At 37.7% G+C, this 10,831-nt stretch overlaps 1 protein-coding gene across 3 annotated transcripts in view; it reads left to right on the forward strand.

The window, feature by feature from the left end:
- The window catches only part of amot (angiomotin), a 129,033-nt gene extending 119,523 nt beyond the window's left edge, over positions 1-9,510 (forward strand). For all 3 annotated transcript variants that reach the window (XM_043704943.1, XM_043704944.1, XM_043704945.1), the window contains 4 exons: positions 1,701-1,823; positions 2,732-2,964; positions 3,463-3,675; positions 8,022-9,510. In XM_043704943.1, the coding sequence (XP_043560878.1) occupies positions 1,701-1,823; positions 2,732-2,964; positions 3,463-3,675; positions 8,022-8,119 (667 nt within the window). In that variant the 3' untranslated portion in view covers positions 8,120-9,510. The remainder of the gene's footprint in view (positions 1-1,700; positions 1,824-2,731; positions 2,965-3,462; positions 3,676-8,021) is intronic.
- The last annotated feature ends 1,321 nt before the right edge of the window (positions 9,511-10,831 follow it).

A 10,831-nucleotide genomic window follows, 5' to 3' on the forward strand; every position in this document is an offset into this window, starting at 1 on the left:
TTTGCGCTCTGTTCATGCATGAATGTAAGGAGGGAAAAAGGGGTCCTTTTTAAGACTGAAGATGAATTACAAATATGAATAGTTATTCATTCCATTTGTTGCCTTTGGGAATTCTGCTTTGAATTTAGTAAAAGAGAAAAATGAAATTAGGCCAAGTTACAGATGCATCTGTAAATTATTTCATACAGCCAACTGCAAGTTGTTAGTGACAAATTGATTTAAGTAATGATAATAGTTTCAAAGAAGTTGTGTAATTTAAGTCATTCCCTTTCTTTATTTAGTCCTTTCTGTTAGATGAGGCATGATTAAAAATCCTCACACATGACTTTGATAAAGTTCATATTGTTACTAGACCACAAAATGAAGCAAATGTCTTGGCTGCAATAGTAATAGAGGTTCATCTGTATTTTCAAAACAACAACTAATAGCTGCCTCCATATGGAGCCTGTTCTAAACTCACTGAATTAGTCTTTGTCACAGTTGATGAGCACACTGTTGCAGAAAAATAATGTAACAGTTGCATAAATATATCTTGTAGGTTGCAAATTCAATATAGCCAATTAACAAATTATAGCTCAACCTAGCTCATATTTCATTTAGGACTTCAGGCTAAATAAAAACAGAAGGCACTGAACAAAATCTTGCTTTACTTGAAGGTTAGTTTCAAAATGTATGGCTTTTTATGCAGGATTGCATTGGATTGGTGTTGTCTCAAAAAACAGGCTATTTAGCCGAGCCAATTCAGTGCATGGTTTATGCTCTAGTCAAGCCTCCTCTCATTTTTGCTCACAATGGTCTATCACCATAACCATTTCCCTTGTCTAGCTTCCATTGGAATGCATCTATGGAATTGACTTCAATCACTGACTGTAGTGGCGATTTCTAAGGTCTCATCACTTCTTGGACAAAGAAGTTTCTTCTGAACTTGTTCCTGGATTTCTTAGTGATTATCTTATGCTGATGACCTTTTAGTTATGATCCACATCACAATAGCAACATTCCCTCTGTACCTGCTCTGTTAAAAGCTTTTGTCATTTGAAGAACAGTGCCTCTATTAGGTTGACCTCAGTCTTTTTCACAAGTGAAAAGAGATTCTTTCTTACTGAAGCTTCTGGATTTTAGTAGACATTACAGCAACTAGACTTAAGTAAAATAATTAAGATTTGTATATCAATCAGAATTGCCAATGTTTGTACTTAAATGAAAATGTACAATAAAGTAAACATGATTGAGGTTTGATGTGTAACAACTGAATCTTTCAACCAGATGCATATATAGTATCTTTGCTAATTAGCTTGTGAGAACAGTAACTGATGGTTGAGAGTTTCTTATAGGTTAGGACCCTTTGGTACCTTACCCAAGTGATCATTTTTCTTTACCTGTCATCCCACACAGTATTAGCGGCCTTATAGTTGTATTATTACCCAGTGTGCACATACATTTTAAACTTACTGAATAGCAATCATGGTCTAGAACCTAATCCAACAAAGTTAGAGGGATTGTGGCACTTTTATTTCCAAGCAGGCTAAGATCAGTTAATGTAGCACCGTTTGCAAATTAAGCTCAAGAATCCTTAGTTGCTATAACTCAGTAAGACAGTGGTTAGTGGATTTGTTAAATAAATTGTGTGTAAAAGCAAACAATATGAGTTTAAGCAGAGTTAACTGCATTACTAATTATAAATGTGTGTCTGTTGTCAGGGATACGACAGTTTTAGGCCATTCTCCAAATGGTAGCTATGAAACATCTTTAGAAGCTCGGATCCAGAAAGAAGAGGAGGAAATTTTGATGGCCAATAGGAGGTGTCTCGACATGGAAAGCAGGTGGGTCAAATGCATTTGTATCCTCCTAGAATCTGTTATTGTGTTTTCTTAAATAATCAATCATCCATGTGCATTGTAAAATGTTCGAGAGTAGAATTTACTAGCGTAATGCTTAACAGAGATCCTTTATGTAAGTTTTGTAATTTTTTCACTCTCCCTTAAGATATCACACTTTTAAAAACACAAATAAGAATGAATCATTTTTTAAAAAGTGTATAGAAAGAAGGCCTATCATTTATTTCTTATATCTTTACATACTTTGCAAGGAGAAAATCTGTCCTTCAACTGACAGTCTTCCAACAATTTGCCTTTAATTGACCTCACAATTTGCCAATTTGGTCTAAATTGTGGAGAGTATCTGAGTAGTGACACGAGAAGCATGTCTCGTTAGAACATGAGACTCCAAAATCCCTATGACCAATATTATGAGAGATTTGTCACTTCCTAAAAGGCATTACATAGAGCAAATAGTGCATGCTTTCAGTGATTGGTTTTCTTTTTGTCTTCAACCTTTCCTGTCTTGCTCCAGTTTACTTTTGAACTTTAATACTTATACTTACCTCAGAGACTTCTAACTCCTTCTCAAAGTTGGATAGCACTGTTCTCTACAACACTGACGTGCATCAAGCCAGTAGAATTTGATCATCGTCCTGATGTAATTAGCTCCCACTGGATTTCTGGTAAATGTAGTCTGAAATCTATCCCACATCCAAGGACTCAATTCCCTGTAGCAAATAAACTCTCGGTGATTCTGGTTACTAGTTCTATTGCAAAACCACTGATGCCACCTTTCAAATTCCATACTGTCAGTACTCCTCTTCATTAAATCTTTCCCTTTTTGTTTCACAAGATTAAGGTTGAATGGTTTCTGCTAATAGGTCATTTTAATTGTTCATGTTTTGTTCCAGGATTAAGACTCTCCATGCTCAAATTATTGAGAAAGATGCTATGATCAAAGTTCTCCAACAGAGGTCACGGAGAGAACAAGTCAAAACAGAACAGCCAGCTGCTTTAAGACCTTCAAAGTCTCTTGCTTCTATTTCCAATGCTACATCTGGACTTTCGTCTTATCCCACATTGCTGTCCAGTAATCCAATCATTGAGGAGAAGAAGGAAGACAAGTGCTGGAAAGGCAGTCTGGGTAAACATCCTTTTTTTTAAAAAAATGAAGGAATTGCAGGATTTAATGTGATAGAATTTAGTAATGCTAATGGCCAATAAAGGAGTTCAGATGATTAAACTCTCTCTTGTGGTGCAATGGTAGTGTCTCTACTCCAGGACCAGGGGGCCTAGATTTAAGTTGTACCTGCTCCAGAGGTGTGTAATAATATCTCTGAACAGGTTGATTAGAAAATGGATTAAATAAAAACATTTTTAAAAATGAATTTTTTTTTGACTGTGCAGAATTAGTTAAGTGTCTGTCAAAGAAATATAAGTCTAAATATATCGGATTTAATACTGTTTGGAAAAAAAGTTGAAAAGAGGTTGTAAAATATTATTTCTTGGTTGTTTCTATGTATCATTGGCAATCGCATGGGCATGAGTTCCTCTTGTTATTCAGCAGAAGCCACCACTTTAGTTGGATCGTCAAAAAAATTATTTTATTAGATTTTTTTTGATACGCCTTCTCTTCCATCAGGTTTTCTGCTCAGCACAGATAGGAATGAATCACATTCTTCCTCCTCTTCACCGGTTCTACCATCCACGCCACTACTTTCAGCGCATTCTAAAACAGGAAGCCGGGATAGCAGCACCCAGACAGAAAGAGGTCCAGAGCATAACAAATTAGGCACTGCCTCACCATCACTAGGAAAGACAGGCAGTACAAGCCCTGCAAGTGTGGAAAAAGCAGGTATTTTGTTTAATGGTGTTTGTCCTATAGTCCAGCTACTTATAAGTGAATGTGTTAACGTATCTTGCTAGTCTATTGAAGCTACTGCAAGTTGGGTATCCTTTATCTGCATGTCTGAAAAACAATAAGATATAAAAATCAAAGATCTTTTTGTAAGTGAACCTGAATGGAGCCTGTCGACATGCTGATTTTGGGTCCCTTGAGGAAATAATTTTATTTGGCTGAACGAATCTAAAAGCAACTTTTTTCTCTTCCAAAGGATTGAAATCTATGTCTCCTTTTGGTGTTCATTTGGGCCCTTTAGAAAGAAACTTCACTTTTAATTCGGTTGGGCTAAGCAAAGTCTTTTTCTAAAGGGCCAGAGTGGAACCTTTGGGGGAGGCATGGGGTTAAATGTATCAAAAACTGAAAATATCCTTTCTCTAAAAACTAATTGGTCCCATAGATTTCAGTTAGATCCTTTTGTCAGTCTTTAAGATTCATTGGCTAGAAGGTGCTCAGAAAGCAAAACTATGTTAACTTGGGTAATCACCAATTGTGGTCAGTTTTGCACATTTGATCTCTTTCTTCAATGAAGGATATACTTAACATGGAGAGAATGCAATGAAGGTTCACCAAACTGATCCCTGAAATGGCAGGTCAATCTTATGAAGAGAGATTAAGAAGACCATGTGTATTCTCTAGAGTTTAGAAGAATGAGCTGATAAATTTCTTATGGGCTTGATGGGATAGATGCTTTTTTCTGTCTGGGAGCAACTTGAACCAGGGGAACAATATCAACAATATGTAGACCATCTAGTATTGAGATGAGAGGGAATTTTTTCAATAAGGATTTTAAATTACAGTGGAGGCCAGTAGATTTCTGGTTATCAGAGCTATCAAGAGATATGAGGATAGTGTGGAAAAATGTTAACGCATCAGCCATGATCTATTTGAATGGCCAACTGCTGCTCCTTTTTCATGTGTTCCATATGGTTACAATTGCAACCTTTTAGGGATTTCTTATCTTTTTAAAAGAGTGACCACTTGCTCTTATGTCCCGAAGGCAGTGGCTGGTCTCTAGTTATGGATCAATAGACCATCTGGTATTTTTTCATGTATTTAGTCATCATATGTAAGTACACATGATAACTAATTGAACATGAGAGGTGGGTTGCAAAGAGATGTTGTGGGTCACTAACCTCCATGGGTTCACAGTCTAGTGTGGATTGTTTGATGACCATGAGGAATGGAAATCCTGGTTATGGACAAAGATCAGCCTGATAGATGAAAGTCTTCTCTGCCTCTTGGTAATAAGACTTTAACTTATGCCATACCTGACTTGTGAATTAAAAAAACCCAAAGAACTGTGGAAATTAGAAATCAGAAACAAAAACAAAAATTGCTGGGAAACTCAGCAGTAGAGAGAAAATTGAGTTAACGTTTCTGATTCAGTGCCTCCCCCTCAAAAAAAAAACTGTTCTGAAGAAGAGGCAATGGACCAGAAACATTAACTCTGCTTTCCCTCAACAGAAACTGCCAGATCTCCTGAGTTTTCCCAGCAATTGCTGTTTTTGTTCCTGACCCGTGAGTGTTTATCGCAGGTACTATTGGGCTAAACTGTACAAAAAGAATGTTTGTCAATGCTAGTATTGCTCAAAAAAATGTGCAGAAAATTCATAACTAAAACAAATATGCATCTCAGTAGCAATTTTATGATCAGTTAAGAAAAGGCAGTCAGTAATTTCTCCAGCTGTCAAAATCCTCTGTAGGTAAATGGTGAACAACCACTTTGAAACTTACTTTCACTGTGTAATTAAAAATAATTTTGCTCATGTGAAGTTTTAAGATGAGTCTTGCCCACCAAATGCAAACAGAAAGTTCCAGGATGTCCGTCAAGCATTGTAATACGTTAAATAAACCTGACTGGTTACATTCCACAGATAAAATTCTCATTGGTTCCAGTCTTCCTGGAGCAATGGTTGAATTTTGTTGGAAATTGAGATGTCATACAACTGGTTTGAGAGTTGGAGCCAACTGTAGGGCAGCCAAAGCAGGGGCCTGGGGTTGGTGACTTGCACCAGGAGAAAGTGAGGACTGCATATGCTGGAGACCAGAGTTGAAAAGTGTGGTGCTGGAAAAGCGCAGCAGGCCAGGCAGCATCCGAGGAGCAGGAGAATCTATGTTTCGGGCATAAGCCCTTCTTCAGGAATGAGGCTGGTGTGCCAAGCGGACTGAGATAAAAGGTAGGGGGTGGGGGGGGAAATTTGGGAGAGGGGCACTGGGAATACGATAGGTGGAAGGAGGTGAGGGTGAGGATGATAGGCCTGAGGGGGTGGGGGTGGAGAGGTCGGGAAGAAGATTGCAGGTCAAGAGGGCGGTGCTGAATCTGGGGGTTGGGACTGAGATAAGGTGGGGGGAGGGGAAATGTGGCTTCAGGGCAGAGGAGATGACCTGGGGGTTGCAGTGAGAGAGGGACTCACTGAGATCCTAGTAGAGGGAGAAGGAGAGCTTCTTCAAGGTAGGCATCCTTGCAAGAGGATTTGCAATAGGTTAAGATCAACTAGGAGAAAGTGAGGACTGCAGATGCTGGAGACCAGAGTTGAAAAGTGTGGTGCTGGTAAAGCACAGCAGCCAATTTAGCAGACTGATGCCGCAATCAGTGTTCAGTTGAGGACAGCGGCCTGTCCCTCTCAGAGTATCACAACTCTATCAAAGGCTTAGTAATCTCAGCAGTGCCACTTCTAGTGGTGGTCACTGCCAAGCTTGCAGGATAAGGAAGTGGATGACTTTATGCTGAAGTGCCTTTGAAGGGAGTATAGATGTCCGTGAGCAGACCTTTGGTGGGGGGGGGGGTCATAATCTTTGATTATTGATGCCTTTGCTGGGGACAAGGGATTGGCTTTGTGAGCTATATGGAGACAGTGAGGTCTGCAGATGCTGGAGATCAGAGTTGAGAATGTTTTGCTGGAAAAGCACAACAGGTCAGGCAGCACCTGAGGAGTAGGAAAATCAACGTTTCAGGCCAGAGCCTTTCATCAGGAATGGCCCGAAATTCCTGATGAAGGCTCCGGCCCAAAAACGTCGATTTTCCTGCTGCTCGGATGTTGCCTGACCTGCTGTGCTTTACCAGCAGCGCACACCCAACTTTGTGAACTATATAGCTATCACTAAAGAAGCCTACATGTTGGGAACCTGTTGGGAGGACTCTGGTGATCTTCAAAAGCAGGCAGAATAACAGAGTGGGTAAGAAATTGTCTTTAATTGGACCATTGGCTGAACTCCCTGCAAGCAAACACTCTGCTATGGTTCCTGCTGCTGGTAATATGCTAAAGCCAGAGATGCTAGTTGTGCTCGTAATATCATATATTGCATTTAATCATTCATGTCTCTGTGCATTTGATCTAAATCCTTTGTGAAATCAAATATTCATTTAGGTTTATTCTTTACAGTTTGTTAGCTCTGATAACTTTGTTGGAAGTTTTCCACTAATCTATTCTTCTGAGAGTAAATTATATAAATGATTCCAGTTTGAGTACTCCAGGACAAAAATGTATATTTTGTCAAAGATTTTCGTCTCTCACTCATCAGATCAATTTGCAAGAAACACCAAAACAAAGGGAAAGCGACATTTACACTGTATGAGAGGCGAGTGCTGATTGGTTGGCAAGTGAACTCTGACTCATAGCTGCATTGACCTTGGTAGCAACAGCAGTTAATCATTGTCAGTTCACTGCCAAGTTTGTTTAAATTTTAAACCAGTTGGGTTGATTCTGATTTGTCGAGGCATTTTCCTGAGAAAGGAACTAGAGAATAGCTGTCACTTATTTTGTTGAGTTGAAACAGGTGCAGTATGTGTACATGTTCTTTTGTCTGCAAAGAAGAGACCCCTGTGTAGAGAGAGAGAGATCCTGGCACTTTAGATCCCAAAACGTGCCCAGTCCACCTTAGATTATCCATGTTAAAATTCTGAATTGAAACTTACTGCTTTTGTATTTTTATGCTGAAGTTTTGAGTTCATGTTTGTACCTTCATAGTTGACTTTTAGCATATTAAAGACCTAAATATTATCTCCAGTGAATACAGGTTTAATTTTAGTACTTCATAACTTTGAACTGATATTGGCTTCTTGCAGAATTCTACTTAATATTTGTGTAAACTTGTGAAGAAAAGGTCATAAGTATTCCAATATTACTACAACACAAGATGATTTGTTTTTATGGAGTACCCTTGAAATGCATTTAAATCTCTGACCTGAGGCAGATATTGTATTCTGAGATTTAATTGAAGCTAGATTACTTGGTGTTACTGAAATTGTATACTTTCTTATTTTAATAACCAAATCAATTTCTTGTTTTTGTCTACAGACAATTCTCTTTCAACGAGTACACTTGATAAGAAAGCTCCCTCTTCTCCATTTGGGCAGGACCTTGCTGATAATGAGATGGTAGAAATCCTGATTTGAACTTTTTTCACCTAGGACACAGTGAGCAGGCAATAAAGGGTGTTGAAAATACAAAATCTGATCTCATTGAGGTCTATTGTGAAAAACGTGCAAAATGGATCTTCTTTTATTCCAGCTGAAGTGTTTATGAAGCCGAAGCACTTCAGGAAGCCACAAAAAATGGACTAAGGGATATGTATGCTTTCTCATCACATTCTTTAAAGCAGTGTACATGGAAAGATCATTTATCCACTCAGCCCTTCATTGATCTGTATCAGTACAAACTGTTTGAGAAGTATCTGCACTGCCTTGTACAATACATTCCAGCTCAATTTATTATGTTAAGCGTTTAACAATGGATGTATTATATACTCAAACAGAACAGTATAGTGATAAGAGCACAAGCTGTTATGTATTGGAGAACCACTCTTTCACCAATAACATTGTATAAAAGAGAGACAATAGCCTTTGAGGTGGGGGCCAGAGTTTTACAGAATCTCCAACCCACTAAATCTTGGCAAGTTTCCTCTTGTATTTTTTTTCAGGATTACAAAAAACTGGAACAACATCATTTCAAACATTCTGGATTGTATATGAAATTGTTCATTACCAATTAAAGTTAAATCTATCTTAATAGTTCACTAGCTCATATGTACAGAAACTCTCTTAAAAGATCATTAATATTTGTTCCAATCCTAAGCTTAACAATTTCCCCTACAATTTTCTTAGTAAACCCACTGTCTCATGCAATGAGAGGTCTGCGGCACTGACAATATTCTAACATCTCGACAAAGTTTACCCTCTTTAAGAATGAGCCAAAACAGTGTTGGAAGGTAATTCATCTACCAGGACCTCATAGCTGAGCTGTTCTGTATCTGGCATCCAGGCATGAGCACTTTCTATACTTGAGTTACTGGGTAATATTCAAATATATTTCTCCTAGCTGATATTTGCTATAGAGGAGGAGAAAATTAAAGAATACCCAGATTAATTGCAAAGCTCTCTGATATCCTTGCTTTTGCTTTCATGAATACGATTAATATGCTCTCTGCAGTCAGCTAATTCTGGTTTCACCAGTCTCAAATGCCTCATAGACCAGTTTCAGTATTGACAACTGATGGGGTTAAAATGTATATAAACATTTGATATACATTATATAGATCCAGGTTATGTGATCACCCTCTTCCCCGTCAAAAAAGGAAAACATGTCTGTTCAGAATGCCATTCTACTTTAGCAATTTTCTTTTTAAATATGTATTTGTGGGATAGAAGCATGTGACATTGTAATCCTAATTTCAGTGTAACTTGACAAACAAATTTCAGATCTGTATCGCCAGGATAAACTGGTATTGTTATAACAACATTTTGGGATCCTGAAAATTTTGCTTTAATATATCATGTAGCTTCGGGTAGATTGTGTTCATGTACATTTCAAACTATTGGTTACGATATGCTTGTTTTAAATGCACCACACATTGTTTTACCCATATGCAAGTTCGCCAATGTCTGTAATAAGCCAGTTGAGTCCCAAATCTGAGGAATTTTGAATATGCAGTATATTTTTGGTGTACATTTAAATGACAGACATTCACGTCTTTTCCAGTAGGTATAACCAGATTATAAGGAAGCGTTATGCTTTGCTTAATCTATTTGCATTGAAATCTTTTATAATTTGTGGGGCACTATGATAATTCAAGAATCTGGGGAAAGAGAATAACGACATAGCATGCAGTCTTGTAAACCATTTTATTGAGAATACTGCGAACAGTATGTCTCAGAACAAAACTATACTCGGGCGAGATACTGTCACTGCCTTTGTCTCTACTGCCATGAGTGTTAGATTTGTACCATAATACTTCACTCTGGTGTTGTTTAACTCATGTTCCTTTGGAAAAGGACAAAAATAGTAATTATGCCACTTGGTATTTTTCAGAGTTTGACTGGACATATAATGAATAATTGTGTTCTGCTAAAATGTTGCAATGACAGTGTTTCAGACTAAATTTATCTTCTCCCTCCTGTTCCAGTTATTTCACGGCTTCTTCTGTTCAGTGCCATTTTACTAGGTGGAAAAGTAGATAGGAATCCTGAGTCCAGTTCTCTTAAGTGCTGGTTCGGAGCTGGCTTGAAGCAGGGGGCCAGGGAGTTTCAAATGTGGACAGAGTAGAGAGTGGACGTTTCTTAATTGTCTGCTTATATCATGTAAAAATGTGGACCATTTCTATTTGCCAATATTGTTGATAGTATTGTTGTGATTGTAGTAAGTGACTAGTAGTTTCTTTTTATGTAAAAATGCAATTGATTTAGTTTTGACTAATCATTTCCCAGCCAAGTTCTGCCTTAATTTCAATAATTTTCAATATATTTCTGTTCATAATCATCTGTGCAAGAAATATTTATACCTAATGTAGATTTATCTAATTTATATTACAGTTGTGACTTGATATCTTTTAGTGCACAGGTTAGTGACTGGTTCAATCGTAATGTTATGCCTGAAATACAACAGAAATGCTGCTATATAACAGATATATCTCTTAAATACCATAATCCCACAAATGCATGAGCCCTGTTAAAAGAACATAGAATAACACATATCTATGAGAGTTTTACAGTTACAAAGCAGAAGTATCTGAGTCTTGATTGATGTTGAGCATTAAATCTAGACTACATTAAGAGGATTACAATAGAAATTCCTCATACAGTGAGCTATAGTGTGTTAATCAGTTGTGGTTG

Source organism: Chiloscyllium plagiosum, chromosome 15 (assembly GCF_004010195.1).
Source record: "Chiloscyllium plagiosum isolate BGI_BamShark_2017 chromosome 15, ASM401019v2, whole genome shotgun sequence".
Taxonomy (NCBI): Eukaryota; Metazoa; Chordata; class Chondrichthyes; order Orectolobiformes; family Hemiscylliidae; genus Chiloscyllium; species Chiloscyllium plagiosum.